At 38.6% G+C, this 26,830-nt stretch overlaps 2 protein-coding genes across 5 annotated transcripts in view; both read left to right on the forward strand.

Moving 5' to 3' along the window:
- The window catches only part of ATXN3 (ataxin 3), a 30,136-nt gene extending 15,893 nt beyond the window's left edge, over nucleotides 1-14,243 (forward strand). For both annotated transcript variants that reach the window (XM_087818520.1, XM_016205716.2), the window contains 3 exons: nucleotides 519-615; nucleotides 5,815-5,915; nucleotides 9,913-14,243. In XM_087818520.1, coding sequence (XP_087674646.1) covers nucleotides 519-615; nucleotides 5,815-5,915; nucleotides 9,913-10,004 — 290 coding nt within the window. In that variant the 3' untranslated portion in view covers nucleotides 10,005-14,243. The remainder of the gene's footprint in view (nucleotides 1-518; nucleotides 616-5,814; nucleotides 5,916-9,912) is intronic.
- Nucleotides 14,244-17,528: 3,285 nt separating this feature from the next.
- Nucleotides 17,529-26,830, forward strand: part of TRIP11 (thyroid hormone receptor interactor 11) — a 54,979-nt gene continuing 45,677 nt past the window's right edge. Inside the window, exons 1-2 of one of the 3 annotated variants that reach the window (XM_016205711.2) lie at nucleotides 17,529-17,946; nucleotides 21,907-21,968. In XM_016205711.2, the coding sequence (XP_016061197.2) occupies nucleotides 17,808-17,946; nucleotides 21,907-21,968 (201 nt within the window). In that variant the 5' untranslated portion in view covers nucleotides 17,529-17,807. The remainder of the gene's footprint in view (nucleotides 17,947-21,906; nucleotides 21,969-26,830) is intronic. The other 2 variants (XM_016205712.2, XM_087818537.1) reach the window with 2 other exon arrangements.

A 26,830-nucleotide genomic window follows, 5' to 3' on the forward strand; every position in this document is an offset into this window, starting at 1 on the left:
TTTGTGTAATTCCCTCTTCTTACCACTTTATTTCACAATTTGTACAAAATCTCGTTAGTGCAATAAATGAGACCATGGAAACATACTTAAGTTGTTGTAGGACCCAAACTTTTGAGGAGAAAGGAACACCAAGAATGGGTTTGATTTATGATCATCCACTTTAAGTTGGTTCTGAGGAATTCTGTGCCTTTGAAAGTATAGACTGATGTCTAGTAAGTTAAAGAGAGCACACAAGAGTGGTGTTAATGGCTCTTCCCACCAGCTTGGTTGTTGGACTTAAATCCTCGCATCTGCTACCACAGTTGGGTAAGAGCTTTGCTATAGTGGACACAGGTTGGATTTGAACTGCCTTATGCAGACTCCCCCAAGGCTCTTAGAGCCTTTCTTATGTTTACAGAATAGTAGCAGAATATGTTTAAGAAGAAAATTTTTTAAAAGCTTGCTCACATAAGTATAAACATATTGTTCCTTTACCTGGTAAATAAAACGTTTTTTGTCCCATTTTCATTTGTTTTCAGGTAGTTCCAGAAATGCATCTCAAGATAGTCCACAGACATCAGGTACACATCTTACTTCAGAAGAGCTACGAAAGAGAAGAGAAGCCTACTTTGAAAAGTAAAGTAGTTGGTACAATATTAAAATTGCATATTCAGTATTTACTGTGGCTATTCTCTCTATTTGTGAACTTACAGCTTTGGCTTAAACTATTTATTTTATTTAGGATCCTCTTTTGTAAAAGACTGGTTACTGCCTGACCCTGGGAACATTGGGATGGGTTTTTTTTTAATTTACATCAAATAAACTGTGAAATGAATTGTTGCTTTAGGGAAAAACTTTGCCCCAATACTAATTGAATTTACATGAAATAGGGTGAAGGCAACCCTGCAAAATTTCAGTCATCAAAAGGAAAATGGAATTGGGTCAAGGCAAGAATAGTGCCTAACAATCCTGTGAATGTGCTTCTCAGTTACCTAACCCTGCAACATCTGTCAGTTCATAGGAAACAGCATTTGTGGTAGGGGGAGCACACTCCCAGGTAGAGGTGGTGGCCGAGAGCTCTGCTCGTTGCCATTCTGCGGGAGTACTGCAGGTCCGTCAACATCAGGGATATGCGGGCAGACCATAAATCTGAATCATCAGCCCCTAAAACCTAACTTTGTGCCCAGCTTTATAAACAGTGCTCTTAAAATAGAAATTTTACCCCAGAAAAATACCATTCTTTCTAGTGACTGTCATTCACAGGTCGTCTTCCCTTTTTCTTAATGATGAAAATCCATCTTAAAGATTACAAGATCTATAATAGATATTCAGATACACTGGTCCCAGTTCAAAAACCAAAAGGCCAGCAGCTGAATCTGGCCTGTTAACTTACTGTATTTCATTCATTCTAAGATTTATAGATCTTTACACTTCAACATCTCTGCAGTGCACCTCAGAAGCATCTCACAGTCATAATTGGCAGGATTTTAGTGGTGCCTAAAATATTGGAGCATTTTACATTTGATGGTGTTATGAAGATAATATTTACCTTGTTTTCTGTGTTTGTTTGTTTTTAAGTCACAACTCAGAAGTATATGAAGGAAAGTTCTGATCAGCTGACATCCTCTTAATGTGAGATATTTCTAGTCTTTATTCAGTGATAGATTAATGGATTTAATTATATGTGACATTTCAAACTAGTGCTTATTAATACTTTTTACTTTTAAATTTTAAAATCAACTTTTATATTTTAAATATGATAAACTTCAAGTTTATATAAAAGTAGAGAAACCAGCATAATGAATCCCTGTTGCCCAGATTTAACAAATATTAGCACATGACCAGTCTTGTGTTTTTATGCCCCCATCTCTTCCACCCCTAAGCTGGGATTATTTTGTAATAAATATAAATCATCATATCATTTCACCCATATTTATTTCAATGCATGTCTCTAAAATATATGGGCTTTTTCTTTTAACATAGCCAAATGCTATTGTCACACAATAATGTTAATAATTATCATGTGATAATTATTAATGGTAATTTTATAATATCAAATATCTAGTGTTAAAAATAACTTAAAACTACTTAATTAGATACAAACTAATACCCTAGAAAATTTATTTTTAGACATCAAAATGAAAACATAGTCCTAACTTTCCTTTAATTACTGATGTTAGTATTTTGGCACATTTTCTTCTAGTCATACAGACTCACATATATATTAGTTATACCATTTTCCCGTGATGGTAAGTATTCTTTGTAAATAGGCTATATGATATTTCATAAAATGAAAGTATATATCCTCATTTACATATGAACATTTTGATTTTTGCTGTTGTAATTCATAGTGCAGCGAGTTATCCTTGTACTTTATGCCTCAAATCTCTCATCGTGTCTTCTAATTATTCTGAGGATGTCAGATTTTAGTGTTAAAGGACATGACCATTTTTAAGGCCTTGTTACAGATTTCTAAACTGCTTTCCAGAACAATTTCCAAGTGATACTTTTACCGTGTTTTTTTCAGACTTTGTTTTTTTTGCCAGAATAAAATTGTCCAAACAGACATACTTTATAGAGAATCTACAAAATTCACACATATATCTAAGAAAAGGAAAACATCTTTAAAGTGTAAAAACAAATTCCTTTTTTATTTAAAATTTTTTTTAGATTTTTTGGGTTAGAAATGTGGAACTTCCAATGCATGAAACTTTTTAGAATAACGCAGTAACATTCCGTAATGGCTAAGGGAATTCTAACAAGCGCAGTGCCGGTGATAACTAACGCGCCGTTTTGTCACCCTGCCCCCTTATGGCGGCTGCGCATCGGTGTGGCTCCTTCCTGGTTGGAGGGCGTTGGTGGGAGGAAGGTGCGCAGTGAAGGCTTCCAGCTCTAGGTCCTCATCCTCTGCTCCTGGCTCCACCTTAGAAGTACTGGTGGGAACTTGAGAACTAGAGAAGATTTGGAGTCACATGTTGCTGAGAAGACTTAAGAGCTAACTTCTTGGTATTTCTTTGTAACATTGGCTAACATTCAGAATCGTGTAGGGCTCCTTAATAAAGGAGCTGAGAAACGAATATTCTCCTTTTCACTAGAATTTCTGACTATTAAGCCTAGGTGGGTCCTTGTCTTCCACCTTTGGGAACGTGGCTATAAGGTTATTGAACTATTTCTTTCTTCTGACATTCTCCCAACTGACCCTGGTGCTAACTTGTTACTCATTCATATTTATAAGTTTGGTTATTTTTTGTGTGTGTGGAGCATTCAAAGCTTCATACTTAATGTAACCACAGTATTCATGCATGAAGCATAAAAAATACTGTTAAAAATTTACCTGTTATAAACTCATACGTGTGAGTAAGAGTTGTTAAATATTTTCACAGCCATATTTTTTTCAGTAATAATCTCTGAATCCATTTTACTTACCATAAAACCCCCAAGCAAAACTATTATTATCAGCTTTGTCATTGCAAAACCTGCCTTCACTCACATTTTATGAACATCAAATCAAGTGAGGTGTATAAAGCTATTTTATAAATGGTAAAGTGTTCACAGACACACAGCATGATTAACATCTTCTCACAGGTGTTATTCTGAAATGATGCAGATTCTTTTTTTCTGTTACCTAAAAAGTGTTTCCCAACAGGGCAGATAACAAGTACTGTTTTCATGGTCATGGATTGCTGTGATAGTTTGATTGCCTAATACTTAAGCCATACCTTTAGTGGCATGGCTTAGTCAGGGTTCAGTTTAAGAAACGTAAACTACTAGAGGTGCTTTAAGCAGCAAAGTGTTTAATATAGAAATTATGGCCTTATACAATATTAGGAAGAGCCAGAATGCAGGCTGTGGGCCAGGCCTCCAGAATTCCAACTTGTTTGAAGAACTGCGACCACTGCCCAAGTTGAGATGACGGGGAATCAGGGTATCAAGTTTAAGAACACACTGCCCAAGCTGTGATCCTGGGATCAGGAAACTGCCACCACTGTTGCTTAGACATCAGGAAACTGTCACCACGGTTGCCTAGACATGAAGACCTGGGAACATGAAATCTGGCCCCCACTGCAGAATTCTGGGCCTGCCACCTTCATGACTTGACTTGCTAGCAGAGAACAGCCAAAGCAGCAGGAAGATGGCTGTGCCTCATTTCTCATCCCTGCCTTTTGAAGCTCCTGCGAGTGCTTCATTGGTTTCCAGGTCTAAAGCAATTTAAGACATGTCGTTTTTAGCTTTCCAGACTCTGAGACAGAAGGCACATTAGAAGGCACAGTGGGAATGGATAATGCGTGCTATTCGAGTACATTCTGTCTTACAGTGTTATCACGTATTAAAGGTGTCAGAAGTGTTTCAAGGTTGGCAGCTCATTTACTTCTCACTTTTCATGAATTTAAAGTAGAATGGAAGTTACGCCTCTGAAGTCACTGCCTCACCTATCACTCCCTGGCATTATTACCTGTTTTCTTGAGTGTAGGAGGAAGAGGGCATGCAGAGATATCTGATGTGCCAGATATCACAGCCTGTCTTTCTTGTGCCATGTTCCAGAATGGAGTATGGAGTGTGCTAGTGGGAGTACATGGCCCACGATCCATCATTAGCCATGCACACCAGAGTCTCTTAAACGTGTGCAAATGTCAGTATGCTGGCTCAAAGACCAACAGGGGGAAAGGGCGATTCCCCACTGGTTGAATTTTCTTTGTTGCTCATATTTGAAACACAAGATTAAGGGGGACCCTAGAAAAATTATGCTATTAATAGTGTTATTGGTAATTTAAAAATTCTGGTTCCTTTAAAAATCCTATGCATTTTTTGAAAGCTTTGGCTTCTCAGATTGTTGTCGTTTTTAAGTTTTTTAAATTTTAGCATATATATGTATATACAAAATCATTTGAAATATACATAAAAGCAGAAATAGTTCACAGAGCTCCTGTCCCTGTCATTCAGATTTCCCAGTTGTTGACATTTCTAAACCATTTGAGAATAAATTACAGACATGATTTCTCATTGTGTCTCAGCACTTCGGTGTATATTTTCCAAGTATAAGGACCTACATATTACATCATAACCATCATGTTTAAATGTTTTATGACATTGTTTTTCCTGCTTAAAAAAATTCAGGGAGAACTTATTTTGATGCAATAGATATTACCAAACTTGATAAGGTATGTTAAATAGTTTTCATTTCTTACATTCATCAAGTTTTTGGTGAATGCCTACTTTGTGCCTGGCACAGTTTTATGCACTGGGGGACAACAAGGTGTGTACTCTTGTTAGCTTATACTCTAAAGAAGAAGACAGAAGATTCCAGATGGTGATAAGTGTATGCTGAAAATGAAAATGAAGTAATGAGATAGTGAGAATTCCAGGTGGCGACTTTAGGAGGGTGGGCAGGAAAGGTACCTCGAAGGAGGTATTTAAGCTCTGATCTGAATGACAGGAAGGATGCAGCTGGAGAGATCATGTTAACTTGCATGTTAATTGGACATGCTTTATTTTTCTTGAAGGTGCTTATTTTCAGTGACCTCCCACAACATTAAGGATCTGTAACCAACACACTTGCATAAAAATAGCTGCCAGTGAATCTTTTTGTATGATGTGTTATTTTGTGGTAAAAATACCTGCCTACTAATTTCTCTAATTCAAATTTTACATCTAGGTTGCCTAGGATTGCACTGTGATACTTTAACAAGTATCAGACTGATGCTCTTGCATTCTTCTGAGGTTCATGCCAGTGACTTTTGTTTTGTGGAACCATTTATTTTCCATGTGAATAGTGTTTCTCATGGCATATTCTTAGGTTTTGTTTTTTTAATGTGTATTCTCTTTTGCATGTTTCAGGCAGCAGCAGCAGCATCAACAACAGCAGGATCCACCAGGACAGCTTTCACCGCCGTGTGAAACACCGACCCCAAATTCAGAAGCACTTGGCAGTGATCTAGGTACACCTCTGACCGTGTATCACACTCATTACCTGCACACTGTGACACACGGGCTCTGTGTGATTTTGGCTTTATAGGCTGTTTTCTTCTCTCTTTAATTGTATTGAAATTTTGAATGAACCTATAATCTAAATTTCCCTGGATTAAGGAGCAGGAGGACTAGAGCACTCAAGGAATGGTTTGCTTTAAAATCATAAATGATACTTGCAGCTTCACAGTAATGAGTACATTCTATGCAAGTTCCTCAGAGGTAATGAATATTAATAGGTGGAAAATAAATACATCTTCCCCCTGGAAAACTAAAACCTCCTGGGTATAGTCTAAAAAACAACAGGAAGTCTAGAGTTATATGTCAGGCCTTGGTTTAATAAGTCTTACACTTTCACCAGTTACTGGGAATAGAAGTTGAGTGAGAACTGGATGACAGGACTTCCAAGCAGAATGTGTAAAGAACTCTCAAAACCGAGATAAGAAAACAGCTCAAAAAATGGACTTCACCAAATAAAATATATGGGTGACAAGCACATGAAAATATGCCCAACGTTACTCATCATTAGGGAAATGCAGATTGAGACCACAGTGAGCTACCATCACACACCTGTGAGAATGGTTTAATAAAGAAAATGGACAGTGCCAAAGGCTGACAAGGATCAGAGCAGCTGGGACCCATACACTGTTAGTAGACGTGTACAATGGCACAGCACCTTGGAAAACAGGTTAGTATTTCCTTACACACTTGAAGCAAACTGAGCCACGTTATCCATGGTCCCGCTCCTAGGTGTATAACCGAGATAAAGGAAACAGGTTCCCAGAAAAATGTGCATGTGAGTCCTTAGAGCAGCTTTATTCATAATTGCCTCAAACTGGAAATTGCCTAAACCTTGTCCTTCAGCTGGTAAATGGATGCACAGTCTGTGGACTGTTAGCAATAAAAAGGAATGACCTGGTACTTACTTCTACTCCTGCTAAGTATAGCTAATAAATGTAAGAATCTGAACGGTAGGGAGAAGACAGGCGGGCTAGGAAGCTCAGGAGCAGAGGAGTGACAGTGGTGAGTGGCCTGGGCTTCTTTTTTGCCTCATCTGTTATGGACGTTGTGCTAGAGAAGCCGCAGGTGCAAACCAAGAAAAAAGCACCAAGGAAAGCCTGCTCTGTGTAACCAAAAGGGAGCACCTAGCAAGACAGAAACTTTTTCTGGTACAGCCAAATAACCAGGCAAATAAAAACTGGTCCTGCCACCACCACACCCGCCAGCGGAGGCCAAGTGGGAGCCTAGACTGTATCCCCACCTGCAGTATGGGGCACACCTCCCCGCCCCCAGGCCAAGGTGATGTCCAAGAAAGCCAGGTGGGGAGCTGGAAGTTTTACTTCCTCCAGGAGAAAACAGGCCCCTTTGCCTCGGGGGCCATGGTCACAGGGAGCCTGGACTTGCATCAGCAATAAAGAGGTGTCCCTCTGGCTTCCTGCCTGGGTGGAGTCAGGCTTAGTGGCGATTCAGGACTGTCACCGAGGCAGTAACAAGGCCACCCCCACAGTGTCGGTGAGAGACAGTGACAAGGCATTCCTCCCCTCCCAGGCAGGTGGATTTCAGTGGAGGACAGTGGCAGCCAGAACTCCCACATGTGTTCAGCAGCTGTGATCACACACACCCTGCCTGTCTGGGGCAGTAAGGTAGCACCCTCTTCCCCCACTGGTGCTGTGTCAGGAGGCCTGCTAAAAGAGGAGATTTAAATAAAATTCAGTCTTCTACTGTCCAGATGTCTAGGAGTCAATCCAAAATCACTGTCATACCAAGAGCCATGGAAAGTTCAACTTGAATAAGGAGACAGTTAAACACCTTTGCCGAGGTGACCGACATTGGAATTTTCTGACGGTTTTAAAGCGGCCATCATAAAAATGCTATAATGAGCAATTACGGATATGCTTGAAACAGAGGAAAAATAGAAAGGGAATAAATAGAAGCTACAAAGAACCAAATGGAACTTTTAGAACTGAAAAATAACAACTAACATTTTAAAACTCAGTGGATGGCCCAGCAGATGAATAGAAGGAAAGAGTCAGTGATCTTGAAAACAGAACAAGAGAAATTACCCATGCTGATCAACAGGGAGAGTTAGGCTGGGGAAAATGAACAGCCTTTGAGACCTTGGGACTATAATGAAAGACCTAACATTTGTGCCGTGAGAATCCAGGAAGGAGATGGGAAAGAGGGTGGGGCTGAAAAGGTATTTGAAGAAATAATGGCTGAAAATTCTCCAAATTTGGCAAAAGATATAAACCTACAGATTCAAGAATATCAGAGGACCTTAAACAGGATAAGCCCAGAGAAATCCATACTTAGTCTAATTTCTGAAAATAGAAGATAAAAAAATCTTGAAACCAGCTGAAAATAACCTACAGCAATTTGCATTACAGCAGATTTCTTATCTGAAATCTTGGAGGTCAGAAAGAAATGGCATCTTTCTCAAGTGCTGAAAGAAAATAAAAGAAAATCTGAACCCAGATTTCTGTATCCAGTGAAAATTTCCTTCAGGAATGAAGGGGGAAATTAGAGAATTTGTCATAGCAGACCCACCCTAAAATACTGGCTAAAGGAAGTTCTCTGAACAGAAATGATACAAGAAGTAATCTTGGAACAGCGGGAAGGAAAAAACAATAGAAAGAATAAAATATGGGTAAATATGATAGATGTTCCTTTTGAGTTTTCTAAATTATGTTTGACGATTAAAGCAAGAATTATAACATTGATTTGGTTTTTAGTGTGTGTACAGAGAATATTTAAGGCAGTTATAAACAGGAGAGTAAAAGGATGTAAAGGGAGGTCAGGTTTCTCCATTTAATTTGAACTGGTACAGGCACTTGGGAAAATACCTGGGCAGTTTCTTACAACCCAGCAGTTACACTCCTAAGCATTTATTCCAGAGAGATGGAAATTTCTGTCCATGTAAAAACCTATGCACGAATATTCATAGCAGCTTTATTTGTCATAACCCAAAACTGGAAACAACCAAAATGTCCTACAGGAGGTGAATGGTTACATAAACTAGTCCATACACTATATACACACTATGGAATAATACTCAGGATTAAAAAGAAACCAATTGTTGATGCATGCAACAACTTGGATGCCTCTCAAGGGCATTATGCTGAGCGCAAAAAAAAAATGCCTCAAAAGGGCTTATACTGTATGTCTGTTCGTGTAACATTCTAAAAATGACATTCGGAGAGATGGTGAACAGCTTAGTGGTTGCCTGCAGTTAGGGAAGGTAACGGGGAGAGAAGTAGGTATGAATATAAAGGGATGGCAGGAGGCAGATCTTCGTGGTGCTATAACAGTTCTTGGTGGTGGTTACACAGGCCTGCACATATGATAAAATACCATAGAACTACACACAACATTGTACCAGTGTCAATATCCAGGTTTTGGGTGGAGCTATACTTCCGTAAGATTGGGTGAAATTGAGCCGAGGTGTACCCAGGTCTTATCTGAACTGTCTTTGAACTTCTATAAATAAATATTTTAAAACATTTTTTTTAAAGTAATGAACTGTGATATACACAACAAAGTTAAATCTTTCAGTTAGCATAGTGCATTTTGCCAGGGGAAGAAGCCATACTCAGAAGGCCCCGCACTTACTGTACCATCCCATTTATGTGGACATGCACGGAAGGGCAAACCAGGGCAGAGAATGTAGCGGTGGTTGTCTAGGATTAGGGGGTGGGGATTGGCCGCAAACGGGCACAAGAGATTAGCACAAGAGAATTTGGGGCGGCAGTGGAACAGTTCTGTACCTGGGTGCAATGGCGGTTACTCAACTCTATGCATTTGTCAAAACTTATAAAACGGTAAAAGAGTGAATTTTACAGTATGTAAATTTTAAAAATCTAAAAGGAAACTAGTAGTAAAAAAGAAATGCATTTTCTAAGAGTTTACCTTTTGATGACTGATAATTTTCCAGAAGTTTCTAAGAAATATGTGTATTTTCTTTCCCAACAGGTGGTCTGAGTGAAGAAGACATGCTTCAGGCAGCAGTGACCATGTCTTTAGAAACTGTTAGAAATAATTTCATAACAGAAGAAAAAAAATAATACCTTTTACAAATGTCTAAAATATTCATACTTTCCAACATTGTCCTGTGTGGTTAAAGCATAGGGTCCATTTTGGTAGCGTGTCAAAGAGAACAGTGTTCAGCAGAGGAAATGAGACTTTTAGGTGGTTTGCAAACAAAAAGAAGAGAAGGTAGAAAAATGCATCAGTGGTAGGACTAAATAACGAACCTTCAAATACTAGCCAAAGCGTCCAGCAGGTAGAGAAATTTATACTAGTTTTCTCAATGTTTTTTCATTTTTGAGTGCAATATCTAACTTGTCTAAAATTAGGGCATTTTTTTTGAGTCTTTTTGCAGACCAACTAATAAGCTCTTGCCACAGAACTGTCCCCATATATTTTGTTTTCTTTTCCTCCCTCTGTGTAGGTAGCTTGGCTCACTTTCATTACCTAATAGTTGCTTCTATGTCTGATTAACTAAATTAACTTTTTTGGACAGTGTCTCTTCTCTGTGTTGATAATGGTTCCAGTAATATTTCTAGAAGGATAAGTGTCCTCCCTTCCCCTGTGTATTGTGCACTTGGGTGTTTTCTCATGTTATTGTCTGATTGCAATTTATCTGCTACCTGGTTTTTATTTTTCTACAACTCTTAAAAGGTGGTAATCTTCCTTGAGGTTTCTCTTTTGAAGTCCTCCAAGATGGGATCATTATTTCATGATTCTGGTGCATTCCTAAACTCTGAAGTTAGCTCTGCACAAGTATGTAAGAATAAATGAGCATTTCTAAAATGTGTGAGCACATCCTTTCCCAGATGCTTCCTGAACATCATCTCAGTTGTCAGAACTGTGCAGCTTTGCCGTGACCCTCTATCCAGCACCTTTTACTTCCTCTTCTCCAGCTGAGAAAAGCAGAAGCCCAGTATCCAAGCAGGTTTCCTTCTGTTGTAAGACAACATCTAATACCCACCATGAATGTGTGATAGACAGAATTTGGCCATCAATTTTAATAGCAGGTTCATTTTATTTTTTTCCCTTGCGATGGAGCTCTCTGTTCTATTTACAGCTGAGCCATGGAATGTGGATGTCGGCTTCTGCTGTACATCTAATAGGTATAGCTCGCCAGGGATCTGGAACATGAAAATAATTTACTAACAAAATGTATTTAAATTTACACTGTGATTTAACACTTGCATCATGTTGAAAATAGCTTAAAAGTTATAGAAGTCACACAGTACTGAATGGGTATGTAAATAAGAAAGTCTTTAGTTTTGATAAACATTCTTTAATTGGGATGCCCAGTGTGTCTTGCTAGGTCAATACAATGGTATTTTAGGTGAAAATTAACCATGTCTCATTGAAGTGGATGTTTTAGATCCTGTCACCTACTCCACATCCCTTATTTTCCATCCCCCTTTTAAAGCCCTTTTGAATGTTGAATTGTTCATAAGCTAAAATTAAGAAGACATTTCAGCCGACGACTTAGAAAATTAAAGTATGGTATATTGCCATACTGTCGTGTGGCTGCACACATTATCAGGGAAATTTTTTTGATCTAGGATTTATTGCTAAGTGAAAAGAGATGAGAAAATGCTTTTTATTTATGATTATGATATAGCTTTTTCTTGGAAAGAGACAGATTTTTTTTAGTTACTATTTTGTGCCAAATGAAGTCTTCTGAAGTTTCCCTTAAAAAATTAAACAGTTGTACTTTAAAATCTAGTTTTCTTTTGACAATTGAAAATGTTTCAGAAGAATTGTAAAACTTTAGAACTGTAAGTGATGTTAGAGTTAGTACTACTCTCTCAAGACTTACAAATCAAAATACTTGGCCTTTACTTTTTCCCATTGAAAATTTACATAAAACTTCATACACTTGATTAGCTACCTGATATAAAAATGAGAGGACGAATATGCATAAGTTTTAACCTAAAGTTTATAAAGTTCTTATATTAACCACCCTTGTTGAAGTCTTTAGGGAAATATGGTGTGTTGTCCTTCATTTGTTAGGGATTTTTTAAAAGCAAAGCTGAGCACACACTGGATACATTTGAATGTGTGTAGTTTGTTGTGACATTGTTATATTTGGCAGGCAGATCCAGAATCACTAGTAAGCTGCCATCTTGTTTGGATTGGCTTAAGTTTAATTGAACATTTAAATTCCATTCATTGGCCAGTATAAAAAGATGCCAAAGCTCATAACCACAGTATCAGAAAATTTAAAAGTTACAAAAAGCTATAGATCACATATCAGGAACTGCTGTTTACTATAAACTACCTGCAAGAAAGGAACAATAAAATTCACAACTGTCCTGCTAACAAGTTTATATTAAGATTTCCATTCTGTTTTACCAATTGGGAACACCTTAATGTTTAATATTTAAACTATTGGTATCATTTTTCTAATGTATAATTTGTACTACCAGGATAAAATACATACAGTGGCAATACTAGTGTTATAAGTAAAGTTTAAAACAAGCTTTGGAAATGCCACTTTTATATTTTGAGATGTCATGGATTTAATAAATATTTATTTATGTTTTAAAATTCAGACTAACCTCTGGATCTAAAACCATCAATATACATTTTTACAGTAATTAACTTACAGATATTTCAGTACTGTAAATTGTTTGAAGCGGTTGCTGTAGTTAAGCTATATTTTAGCTCTAAGATCTTGGCCAAATAATTTACAATTCACAGAATATTTGAGGTGCTTTTTTCTTTTAACTTGATTTTTCTTAATTAAGACTTTATTCATGCCAAAGTTAATGAGGAAAAAACCTTAAAACTAGTTAAGACTCATTATAGGCAAAACTACCAATAGTCTACATTGTTTCATTTAATATTAAGTTCAATAAAGTAAATTTTATTTCAATCAAAGCCTGAATCACATTTTTAATGTGTGCATGTTTGATATTGTATTTAATAGTATCATGCTACTGCCAAGATTTACTAAATGTCTTATAATTGGCCCATTGGACCTGTGCAAATTCAAAAAAGAATTGATTCAGTATATAAATTATAATTGAAATATCTTCGGTTGAAAAATGTTGATGTTTTAAATTCTTAAGATTCAATAATTAATATGGATGACTTCCTATTAAAAACGTGACCTACAATTAGAGAGGCCTATGACCATTACTTCCAAAGTAAATTGTTACCTCTGGGCCCTCACAAGTACAAAGATGTTATGTATGTGATCTTAATTAAGAAAAACCAGATTGGATCAACTAATCTCGGCAGTGTAGATCTTTTTTTTTTTAATCCTTACCCAAGGACATGCTTATAGAGAGGAAGTGAGAGCGAGAGAGAGAGAAACATCGATCGGTTGCCCTCTGTATGTTCCCTGAATGGGAGTCAAACCCGAATCCCAGGCACATGCCCCGACTGGGAATCAAACTGGCGACCTTTCAGTGCACAGGGTGATGCTCAACCAACTGAGCCACACTTGCCAGGCTAATATTTTAAAATAAAAGCTTTCCTTCATTCCTGGTCCCTTTATAACCAGCATCTTTTGCTAAAGAAGTAAACTCTTGTATTTTTTAGTCTTATACATAAAAATATTTTTGTTCCATTCTGCTTTCATGGATGAAAAGATTATTGCGTGGTTGGTTAATTCTTGAATTTTCATTTTTTTTTTAATTTGAAGAAAACCTTTGCTGTTTTCATTTTTCCCAAAATGATTTGGCATTTTAAGAATTAATACTAGCAACATCACTTGTAAACTCACAGTAATTGGCATGCTACATTAATAATATATCAATACTACTATGGACTCATAGGCAGTGGGGAGCAATAGTGAAATGTGTTGAGGAGGCACTTCAGTTTTCTCTTGCATAGTTCAGAGGTGAATGTTTCTGGGAATGTTTTTAGTGCTTTTTTTTTTTAAAGAGGAAAATGTACATTTGAATGTGGTTATCTAATTTCTATAACACTGGATTACTAAGAATAACTTTTTAAAGGTCACTCTTCTATATAAAGAAACTATTTGAAATTCAAGTACAAAAAAACATCTGAAATAAAAAGCATTGTGTTTTGGCCATGATACAACTGCACTGTGACGGTGCCATTTGCTCAGGACTGGACTCTGCAGCCCTTCTGTGTCCACCCCTCTGAGTTCTTTTGCTGTTGTTACACACACAGGCCTTCCTGTCTGGTCCTTAGCAAAGCTGGGCTTCCAAATCACTGTTGAACACTGAGGATTCTATTGTTAATGTGGATGTTCTATAAGTTGTATTTTAAATATCAAAGATTATTAAATAAAGGTAATGTTTGCTTTTTTATTTTTGTTTTTATTTGTATTTATTGTTAATTCATAGCCTTGCCATTCAAAGTTTGGTTGGAAGACCAGCAGCATCTGCACCACCTAAGGACTTTGTAAATGCAGAGTTTCAGGCCACACTCCGACCTACTGAGAACCTGTGTTTTTAACAGGGATTCCCGTGCAGAGTGATGTTGGAGAAGCCATTTTATGGACTGCAGAGATGAGTAAAAGCAGGCCAGGGGAGCCCACTGATAACTGTTCTAGCTAACTGCTGCCAAAGGGCCCAGTATTACTGGAGCCTCTGATCTTTTCTAAGAAGCTAAGAATCCCACATTTTTATTTGAAATTGTTTAGAATGTTGGCTCAGTTTTTTAACCCTGAGGGCCAAACTACATTAGTAACAATTTTTAAGAGTGCTGGTTTTTCCTTATTTTATCCAACTCTGGACATCAGAGTCCAACTAATAATTGGACTCCACCTGGACTGACAGGATTATAGAATCCTCAAATTTTATAATGAGGGTTGTATATCCATTTTAGGCTTAATTAGGGTTCAGCACAAACTTTGAAACAAAATTTTTAGATTGATTATATGATCTTTTTAACTTAATAGCTTGGTGCTTAGAAGGGCCAATTCATTGAATTTGGATGCCACCAAATGATCTCTAGCACTCATCTGTGGCCTTTGTGAAATATAAGTTGATTTGAAGTCCTATTTTATGTTTTCTAAAAACATCTTTTATAAAAGGGAATTTTGGGGTTGTCCTTATCCTGAAGATTTGCATGTTTTAGGATCCTTTTAACCATTTTGTATGGGTGTCACCAAATGTTCAAAATTCATGGGTCCAGCTGACCTCTTCAGCCTGTCCTTTTGACATTTCCCCTTTTTCCACTGTAGTCCCAGCCGGCCACCTTACAGAGCTTCAGATAAACTGGCCCTTTCCCACCTGCAGGCATTCTGTAATATTCCCTGCCTCCTTTCCTTTGCACCTTTTGAGATCCCTTCTCCTACAGTTCATTTGCCATCCCCTATTATAAGGATTCTCTTTCAGGGGGGCTACCACTCTTTGCTGTGACCTCCTCTCCCAAGATTGTTCCAGTTTTCTCTGTCTGGAACCCCAGCCACCTTTGTCTCATGGTCTGCTAGAGAGAAGCAATTTCTGTCATTCATTCAAAACACTTGAGCACTTGACTGTGCAAGTATGGTTCTGGAAGCTCAGAAACAGCCATGAATAAAATAGTCTGCTCTCATGGGCTTGTAGTCTAGCTGGCTGTTCGGTAGTGAGAACATTTAATGACCTTGACTTCATAACGTGTTAAGAACTATGCTTGTTCTGTGAGACAGGAAGACAAACAGGATGATGTGACAGAACGTGATCTGGAGGGAGGGCTTCTACAGAATGGGTTCAAGAAAGGCCTCTGTAGAGGTGACGTTCAGACAGACACCTGAAAATGATGAGAGCCATGCGATGTGGTGACACCACACCTGCCTGAGGAGACAGCAAGCATGATGGCTCTGAGGTGAAGGGTGGTGGCTTGTTTCTGACGAACAGAGAGAAGGCTGAAGAAACTAGCAGGTAGTGAACAAGAGATGAAATTGGGATGTAGCAAAATCTTACCGTGTAAGGTTTCATAAACAGGTAAGTATGGATTGTATTTATATTTTATTACACCAAGCACTCTGGTTCCACTTTCTAGAATATTCCCAAGCCTTCATTTGGAAAAAAAAACCAAAACATTTAAAAGGCTCATTAGCCCAGCTGGCCTGGCCCAGTGCTTGGGCGTCAACCTATGAACTGGGAGGTCACAGTTCAATTATGGGTAAGGGTACATGCTCAGATTTCTGGCCCGATCCCCAGTCGGGGAACTGCAGGAGGCAGCCAATCAATGACTCATCATTGATGTTTCTATCTTTCCCTCTCCCTTCCTCTCTCTGAAAACAATACATATATTTTTTAAAAAGTTAAAGGCTCATTAACTACAGCTACCAAAGAGCATGCCAGTGTCCACCTTAAATAACTCATAAAATTGGCTGAATGTTTAACACTAAAGATACTGTTTAACCTATCTCAGATTAGAATTTGTCAACTCCCACTACCCACTCGTCCATTTTGTTTTTTTGTTAATTCTATGCAATTATTTTCATCACCATACGTACGACTATAGTTCAGATTTGAAACCTTAGTATCATATTTGGTTGTTAACCCACATCATCAACTATAAGTGATTAACATCTGGATCTCCCAGTTACACCTTTTTTGTACTCAGCCACTTCCAGCCCAGGACATCATCCTATCAGGTAGGGGCAAGTGCAGTAATCTCTTAGCTGTTCACTTGGCCTTCAGCCTCTGTTTCGAGGCCAGCCTTCCCAAAGCTGCTATCGCCACTCCAATTACTTTCCAGTGAATCTTCATTACTGTCAATGTTATTACAGGCAATAATGTGTGTAAACATTGGAAAGGATGGTGCCAAACCATTTGTTGAAATGATTGTATTCCTAGCCAACCTAAGGAAATGAACTGAAATGCTATTGAATACATAAGGGAGGTCATTTTACAAATAAGAAACTGATGCAGAGAGAGGTTAAGTAGCTTACAAGCTAACAGGTGAAAGATCCAGGCAGTCAGCCCCCGGGGGCACATCTAACCCGCAGGCAAATGTTTAGTAAACACTCCCTGGAAGAGATGCAAGTGTTCTTCTAAAATCCCAGTTTCAGGGAGAGCTATTGCCTGGTGCCATGACTCCAACTAGTGGGCGCCCGGCCACGTCCCATGCACAGGCAGCCCCACCTGCGGACCCCGCCCGAGAGGCGGTCTGACCAGCGACAGCGACTGCGATGAGCGGTGAAGGCCGCTCCCTGCGGGCGCAGCGACCCGCCGAGTCTCCCCGCGCCAGTGCCTTCGCGGGTGTCAGAATTAAAACGCTCAGGTTCCACCGTGTGGGGTTCCCGGGCCACGTCGGCTTCGGGAGCACACCCGGCAAGGGTGGGCTCTGCCTGAAATACAACCAGCGTCCGCGGACAGCGCTCCCTCCCTCCGGGTTCCCGCGGGGAGTCCCGCGGCCAAAGCCAGGGGACAGCCGGGAGCCTAGGCCGGCCGCACGCGGTCCTCCGCGATCCCACGCTCCCTTGCGCCAAGGACACGTCCGACAGCTCCGCAGGGCCCTTCTACGCCACCGCGGCGCGTCTCTATGGTGCGTTGCCGCGTAGAGAGCGGGTGTCATGGCGGCCGGCGGCGAGTTGGCAGGAGTTGCCCACGGGACTGGGGGAAGTCACTAAAGCAGAGGAAGAAGTGGCCCGACTGGACAGTGGGAAGTCGCGGGAATGAGCAGAGGCCCCGCGAGGGCGACTGTGTTACAGGAGGCGGGCCCCCGGTAAAGCCCCAGGCCAGGCCTCTGTGCAGAACTGGACGTTGGTGGGAGCCCCCGAAGCCGGCGTTGCCTAGGAACCCCTCATTGTGCGGTCGAATCCTGAGTGTTTAGATTTCGGAGCGAAGGCAGCCGTTCGAAGACCTTTAGCGGGATCGTCTGACGGCGCTGGACGCTTTTTTCCGGAGCGGACCCGGTCGTTCTCTTAACCCGCAGCGATGTCGTCCTGGTTGGGGGGCCTCGGCTCCGGCCTGGGCCATTCCCTGGGTCAGGTCGGGGGCAGCCTGGCTTCCCTCACTGGCCAGATTTCAAACTTTACGAAGGATATGCTGATGGAGGGCACGGAGGAAGTGGAAGGTAACAGCCGGAGCGACGGGGGAGGGCTTTTCTGGGACCCAGGGAGCGTCCGTTTGGTCCCCACTCCCATCCGTCAGAGACGTGGCTGGGTCGCCGAGGAGTGTCACTCCGCCCCCTTTTTCTCTACTTTCCTCCTTTTGCCGCTTCTCAACCGGTTTTCTCCGATGAGAGACCCCTGACGCCCGGGGCAAGAGTTCTGGTTCTCCTCCCTTTAAACCCTCGGGCTGGCTCCGAGCGGCGCGAAACTGCTCCTAAGTTGAGAGTTTATTTTGTTTGGTTCATCCACGCCCACCGCTTACTTCGTCCTTAACGGGGGGGCGGAACTGATTTAGAATCTCTTCCTTTACACTGACAGTTAAAACAAATGGTTTGTGTAGGACACGTAGTCACTTTTTCCCTTGGATTTATGTAACAGTTGTAGTAACTCACGAAGTATTTCGTATCGCTCACCCTTGTCTGACTTGACTATATAGGGTGTCCCCCCAAAAAAAGTACACACGCGCTTTGAATAATTAGGAAGGCAGTGTTTATTAAAATACATTTCCTTTTCAGAATTGAGCTCTCAGCTGTTAAAGTGTGTGTATACTTTCTTTCTTGAGACACCCTGTATTGTGAGTGAAGCATAGCTATGTTTTTCCTATTAGTTATTTTCTATTTTTGCGTATTCCGGTGACAGTGTTCCCATTGAAAATGTATTTTTCTGCCTAATTGCTCATTGCCCCAGTAGAACAAAGGAGATTCTCTATTCTTTGGGTATCCTTAGCAGCCTTCACTCATTTTTGAAGTCCTTCTTTTGTTTTACTGATGAATAGTGACTCAGAGTTGCATGGTAATCAATGGTTAAGTTAATTACTATTTTGACTTTTTAGTATTTCTTTCTGCAAGTAGTGTTTAGATCAAAAGAGTTCTTTTTTTATAATTTATTTTCTTTTATTATTTATTGATTTGATAGAGAGAGAGGAAGAGAAGCATCAATTTGTTGTTTCACTTATTTATGCATTCATTGGTTGGTTGCTTTTATGTCCCCTGACCAGAGATCCATCCCGAAACCTTGACAAAGTGGGATGATGCTCTAGCCAACTGAGCTACTGGGCCAGGGCTCAAAAGAGTTCTTCAATCTTAATCTGGGTCTACCTCCGGAGAAGTAACGAGCTGGACTTTTGGATAAGAGCAGTTCCTTTGACAGTTTTATTTTTTATACATTCTGGTGTAACTTTTTAAGTCCTGATTGAACTGAGCATTCATGTTTATTTGGCTGAAGTAAAGTTAGTTTGATAAAAAGATAGTATTTATATTTAGAATTTCTGTGGGTCTATTTAAAGGGGAGGAAGGTTGGTGAACTGCCCAAGTCCATTTTACTGCTTGAGGTATCCCTTGGGTAGGAGGCACATCAGGTGGGGCAGGTTGGGAATGGGAGTGAAAAGGATTCTTCCTGTGTTCTGGAAAGAAAGGGTCATGTGAACTCAGAGGTAAGTCAGAAGCAGATAACATATATAACATGGAGAGTGACTAATCTCTCCTTGTATCCTACATTGGGGAAAACAGTTGGCAATTTCTTTGACTCTAAACCAGAAAGTATGCATACCCCCAACCTGCATGTCCTGCAGGCTTAAGGTGGAATTCATTTTTTTCTTCCCACGAGATATGTTCCTACATTCTCAGTCTTAATGATTTCACCATCTACCTAGCCTCCTAAAATGGAAATCTTTGTCATCTTTTCTTTGCCTCTTTCATCTCCTACTTCCAGTTGGTTACCAGATCATCCTGTGCCAGGAGTGTTTCTTATATCTGTCCTTTCCTTTATCACTCCTGTTTATTTGGTTCATATCCCCATGATCTTTCCCATGCACTGTTTCTCTTTCCCATCCTGTCATCCACTTCTCCCTACTCCACTCCATTTTTGGTTGTGTTGTCAGTTACTCTTCTAAAAACAAATGTGCTTTAAAATCTCTTGACCCTATTACTTACGGGATGAAATCCAAACCTCTTAGTGTTGGGAGACCAGAAACCTATCCTATCTGGATTCAACCTGCCTTTTCCAGTCTTACCTCTTGTTCCCTCCCCTTTTCCTCCAACTGCCAAACAAATGTGCATTCCATACACGTGCATGCTTGCACCCAGAGCTTGTGAGCTTATGCCACGTGGACTTTGCGTATCTACTTGAGGCCTCTGCATGGAAAGCTCTTCCTTTCCTACTTCCTCCTCTGTCCTCCTTTGCCTAGAAAACAATTTTTCCTATATGATCCTGCTCGCATGTCAGCTACTTGGTAAAACCACTCCATGGCAGGTTGAATTGATGGCAGGTGATGTGTGTTCTAACAGAACTTTGTGGATCTCTCCCTGACAGCACTTAGCATATTGAGTTATAATTTATCTCTTTCCTTGATGCTCAGGGTAGAGACTACTTTTTATTTTTCCTTATGTTACCAGTATGTGGCATCTTTCTTGGTACATAGTAAAGGCTCAGGAAAATTTTACTCAGTGATTCAAAATCTTCAAAGTTGCTTGATGCTTTTGTTTTCTTTTGTATGAAAATAGGACTTGCTTAACACCTAATTACTGGTTTTGTAAATCATTGAAAAATAGGGTCAGAGTACAGTTCATTTATTCACGCAACAAGTATTTATTGAGTGTGCGTCCTGTGTCAGCAGTGAACAAGATAATAGTCCAAGAATAGCACTGGTAGTACAGCTTGAAAATCACCCATGTTTACAATATCAGAAAGTTGCTGTTCTACCAAACAGGCACTGCACTGATTTATTCAAGGTTAGGAGCTTGGGGTTTTAAGTCAGACATGGGTTGAAATTCTATTTCCTTGCATTAAAAATTGTGGGATCTTTGACTAATTATTAAGTACTTACCCTCTAACAGGCAGAGTTTCCTTATCTGTTAAACAGGGATGCTCATACCTGTTATGAGGCTGGGAGGATTAAGTGAAACCATGAGTGTAAAGCGCCTAGCACAGTGCCTAGCAAGCAGTGAGCACTAACAAAGGGTAGCTGTTGTTTCTGTTTTCCCTCGTTGAGGAGGAGTCTTTTGGTCTGTATAACATCTCCCCTTTATTCTTAAAAAGGCCAGGATTTTTGGGGGGAGGTGAGAGCAGGAGGTTTGCATTAACCATTTTTTATTCCTCTTTGAAATGATTGCTGCTTCCATAATTCCTTTCCTAAACAGATTAGATTTAATTTTGCTTCTGAGTAGCAATTAGTCCTGTCAGAGTTTTAAGCAAGATGTATAAACCACCACAGAAGCAACCGCACCTGGTGATTTTCAAAACAAGTAGAGTGGGTTTGTCACTTTTATGGGATGCCACTTGTATTTTCTTTTAATTTAAACTAATTCAGAGAACTTATTTTTCTAATATTAAAGTGGTGTGAGTAATGAAAATTACGAGTATACTTAGGAAAAACCTAACTGTGGATGATAATTTTCTGGCCGCATCAATGGTGCCATTTTGCCACCTCTGGCCTCTGAGTCTTCTCTTAAATGGAAATGTACAAAATCAGACTGAGCTATTCCTACTTTAAATTGTGTATATTATTTGAAATAAGCGTTATTTTAGTGTATTTTCATTCTTTGTTTATAGGTCATTAATTATTTGAGTACTGAGAGCAGAAATTAGAAATAAGACCTTAAGCCCCAGTTGCATAAATTTCATCTAAACAGAGAGATTGAATTTGTAAAACTTGATTTTCCAAATTTTAATGAACAGTTCCAAGGGATAAAGGTAGACATCCTAGGGTGTAAGATAGGCAAAAAGAATGACTTCTCTGACAATGAAGAACATTTGTGGCAGTAGGAAGTTGTTATGAAACCAAGTGATATTTATCTTCTGAATGTGTTCTGGGATCAGCATACCATTCTGTTTAAAGCTCAGTGCAATCTATTTCCCTTACAATGCCTGTTTATCAATTTATATGGTGTTGATCAAATATTCAGTATGTGCTGTTTCTTTTGTAGCAGAATTACCTAATTCTAGGAGAAAGGAAATTGAAGCCATTCATGCAATCTTAAGATCAGAGGTAAGGAAAATTAAAGACTACTATTGAACTTAGGTTTTTTTTCTTTTTCAAAGCCATGAAAGTTATTCATGCTTTATTTCAGTCCTCTCTTTTTAATGCACTCCTTACCACTTTTTATCTCTTGCTCTTTATTTAAGTTTTTTAAAGCATTACCATCCTTTAGATGAAGAATATATATATATATATATATATATGTTATTGCACTTTGCTGTTTAATATTCCCATCTCTGCTTCTATATGCTGGGAGTAGGAAAACTGCAAAATGTAGAAATAATAGTGCCAACAATTTATCATTGTCAAGGATTTACTATGTTCTGACAGTGTGCTAAATTGCAGTATCACATTTAAGTATAAATTCTTTTAAATCTAGAGCTTTTAAGTTCCCTAACATTAAAAAAGTATGATATTTGAATACCAGGAAGTTAATAATATAAGAATAGCAAATTAATTTTATCATCTTTTTCATTATTAGTGTCTTTTGGTGACTAGCTCTGCACATTGTACATACTTAATAGGGATGAAGAAAACTTGGAAAGGGTTCAAAGGAAAGCCACAAAGAACTTGGAAGGATTTAAAGTGAGATCTATTGTAAAGTATGAGACATTTCAATAATTTAGTCTTTGGATAAGAGCAGTGAGGGAACACTTAATCATATTTCAGCAAAAGATATTTTTAGAGGACTGTGGTAAGCATGTTTTCCTATCTGTTAAGCCCATAAAAAGAGAAAATTGAATTTAAATATAAAAAAGTATTTACTTACAACAAGCATTTTTGAGTTCTGGTCGAGATTACCAATGTGAGATTGTGGAATTTGAAAATAGGGGGACCTCTCAAGAGGAATTACAGTAGTCTGCCTCAAGAGAAGATGGCAGTTTGGTGGTACTTAAGAGACATTAGCTGCAATTACCTAATAAATAGGTGCTTTAGTGACAGGTGAACTTAATGGCATCTTTGTTTGTAAGGCTGAGATAGGAAATTGTTCCTGTATTCCTTAGAGAAATCTTTAGTACAGGCCCACCCAGAAAAATTATATGGCAGAGTTGTGTGCAGTGGTATCACTTTAGGCAAATTCGCCAGTTTACATTTTGGGGGGAAAAGTAAATAGGGTTAACCAGCTTAATGAGCATCTGCTCTGTATTGAGCTAGAGAAGGGAGATAGAAACCTTCTATCCCTCTTTGATGTCAGGTTTAATCTTTCATAATGTTATCATTGGGCTACATGGCAAATATGATTCTAGTGTTTAGAAATATATATTTTTAGTAAAGCACATCCCCAAATGAAAGCCAGCTTCTTCATTTGGTGCTTATGCAAAGTAATGTGAGCTCCTCAAGTACTAGAGGAAAACACACCATTGGACTTCCCAAGGGCTTTATTTTCTAAGGTGATTTTAACTATACATGATTCTTTCCTTAGGTCAGCACATAAGCATTTCACACCCTAAGCCCTTATGTGACTGAACAGTGAGAGAATAAAGCGAAGATATGATTGAAGCTGTCAGGAAACTTACAATGTAAAGTTCTATTTAGAAAGTTGTAGTTTAGACAGAGGGCAGTGTGTTTTCCAGAGGAAATTAGATTTGTGTACAGATGTTAATGTTTGAAGGAGACTGAATAAATTGGGGTTCTTTCGTTGCAAGTAACAGCAGCCAACCTAAGCAAATGTAACCCTTTATGCCAAGAAAAACAGTTATCACATTTACCGTCTGCATCCAATGGGCTCTTTTAATTTTTTTTAATATCAAATCATTTTACAAGTAATTTACAGAAGTAAGAATAAAGTCATAGTGAAAAACTTTATTAGACATTCTAATAAGAACTTATATATAGCAAATCCAGATTTCTATATGCTTCTGGTTTTAAAAACATATACTCAAAATAGGCAATGTTCTTTGAATGCAATTTCCTGCTTATTAGCTCTTAATGCATGAACTGGAATGTATCTTATTTTGTAAATCCTGATTCTACATTCACTTACATTTCTAATAGAATTTAGCTTATCATTATTTCTGGTTCTTATTTTTACTTGTATTATTAGATACAATACTTTTGAAAACTCTAATGGTTCATGATTTTGTTGAAGAGACAATGGGTTGTCATCTTTGATCCATAATTACAAAGCATTTTTATTCTTAGATTTATAAATACCAATTTAAATGATCAATCCTTTGAATTTTTTTCATTTTTATGTTATCTGTTTCCTCCAAATTACTTGCCTTCAGCATTTGTTCATGTATGAACTGTATCAAGTAAATGTTCAAATGTTCATATGGAAGAATACTGTCACATATCCATTTAGCACAGTAGGCATGGCTCAGGTCCTTGTCAAAAAATATTGTGAGCCCTAGCCGGTTAGAGTGTCAGCCTAAGGACTGAAGGGTCCTGGGTTTGATTCCTGCCAAGGGCATGTACCTCGGCTGCAGGTTCGATCCCCGGCCCCATGCAGGAGACAACCAATGGATGTGTCTCTCTCACAACAATGTTTCCCTCCCTCCTACCCTCCCTTTCTCTCTCTTTCTCTCTCTCTTTTCCCCACTTCCACACTCTGAAAAGCAATGGAAAAAAATTATCCTCAGGTGAGGATTTAAAAAATATATATATTGTGAGATAAAGTCTTTTCTTATTGAATGACTAATTTGATGAGAACACCATTTCCTTTTTTTTCTTAGGCATGTATTGCTCACCTATCAATTCTTGAGTTTGAGAAAATTTACTTAGGAAATTGTTATATGAAGACTGGTCTGAGATTTTGCTTCTACACTCAGTTTCACTCTAATAGTTAGACTCTAGAGTGCTGTTTTCTATATCTTTGCATTGATCTTGGTTGTGTAATAATTGTTTAATATTTTTCTCTGTTCTCTTTGTTGAAAAGTGAAATTTTTGAATTTTCAACTGTGTTCAATGAAAGCAAAAAAAAAAAAACCACCAAAACCCTACAAGATATCTCCAGATAGCTTTTATCTTTTTAAAAGATGATGCAATACTTTGCACAGTGCAGTCAGAAAACTGGTTATTTCACTATTGCATCATTCTTTTATGTGATTCCATCAGTCTTTCATTTTCTTATTAAGTCTTTTTTAGCATAGTAAGGAATAATTGATGAATAATGATAAAATAATTCTTCGGATGATAAAATAGCAAAATGTTTCAAGATACAGAAAACACAAGATCATTATGATCCCATGATTATGCTTAGACTTATAAAAGGGCTCAGTGTATCCAGTGGTAATTGCAAGATAGAATGAGTTTTATTCTGTTAAAAAAATAAGTGAATTTTCTGTGTTTATTAGAAGACCTCTAAAAAAGAAGAAAAGGCTTGCATATCCTTTTAGATAGTTAGGACTACTGAGAAAAGAAATTCACAAGCTAAAATTAGTCCCAGGAGATCGTGATGGTATAAGGATGAAGCAGGATGGAGTAATTTAAGGATAAGAGTAGCTCATGGATTCCAAGGGCAGAAATTGTAGCCCGTCTTTGAGAAGGATCTGCAGCCAGAGCTGGAAGCCTTCGGGAACCTGTCTCTCTCCCCATTGCTCTTCTCCTCTTTGTGTGTATTTATTGTCTCCTTTCAGACCAGCCCTCTGCTCCATATTCCACATAATAGGAAATGGCCCATACGCTCCTGGTGTGTCTCAAGTCAGCACGTGAAAAGAGTCTGTCCTTCGTGTGCCTTCTCAGCCTTCCTGAGTGACTCACATGACCAGGGAGATGGCCAGTTAGGTAGTAGCCAAATCGCAGGTTTCTGAGCTCTAGTTATGAGAGTTAAACAACTAGCTTTAGGTATTGTATGTGAAAAGGCCTAGAGTGACTTTCATGATGAGGTTTTGACTTCCTGTTGCTTCAGTTATGTATGGTGTTTTCCATGTTAACAGAAAGTCACGTAAAAGCACCTGATAGAATAGAAAGTAATCAGTTGTGTGACCACTGGTCCTGTTTCTTATTAATATTTCTTCAGCATAACCAAGGTCTGTGTTAGATTTCTGGAGATAGTGTCCCAAACTAGGATTTTTGTGTGTGGTAATTTTTCCATTAATTCACTCCACTGATTTTCTGTGGGAATTAATATAATCTCCCTGGATCATAATTTTCACATTTGTCAATATTAGAAATTCCTAGAATATAAGAAATAGATGACATCTGCAAAGTGAAGCCTCCACCTTCTAGCAGCAGCTCTCTTTTCCACCATCAGTCTCCTTATTCTGTTATTGTTAAGCTATGTTTGTAGATATATTAGTAGAATTCTTAGTGAATTATTATCTGTAATAATGTGTAAATTCCTTTTTGTAAAAAAAAGTTTTAGTGTCCATTTCTCTTACTCCATTATGTATTCATTCAGATTTCAGAGAATGATAATAGGTCAAGATAATTTAATATTTAGGTACATAAAATTTAAGTAATTTTTTTCATACATGTCAGCATCTTAAAACAAAGGACTATGATACCTAGATTCATTGAATTATACTTAGAGTGTTTGTGTACTTCTAACTGTAGTTTTTTAAACCAGGTAGTTTTCACATCGGGTTTTTCAGAGGTGCCTCAGGAGCCTCTCGGGTTCAGGCAGACAAGTGATATGAGGCTTTGGCCTGATCTGTACTTCAGCCAGAAGTATTTTTAAAAGATTTCTTTTAAAAAGTTCTGTTTGGAGAGAAAACAAAAGTTTAAACATGTAATCTAGTTCATTTATACCAGACATTTGCTGCCTACTATGTGCTAGACATTGGTTATACAAAGATGGAGAAAACATTGATCAGCAGCTTTTTCTTAGCAGAAAATCAAACTGAACAAGATTTATTTTTTAATTTTGGCTCAGAATTATTTATAGTCTGTAGAAACATGCTTATTGCAGTAGAAACTTTAATGAAATG

The sequence above is a fragment of the Miniopterus natalensis genome, chromosome 1 (assembly GCF_054644295.1).
Source record: "Miniopterus natalensis isolate mMinNat1 chromosome 1, mMinNat1.hap1, whole genome shotgun sequence".
Classification (NCBI taxonomy): Eukaryota; Metazoa; Chordata; class Mammalia; order Chiroptera; family Miniopteridae; genus Miniopterus; species Miniopterus natalensis.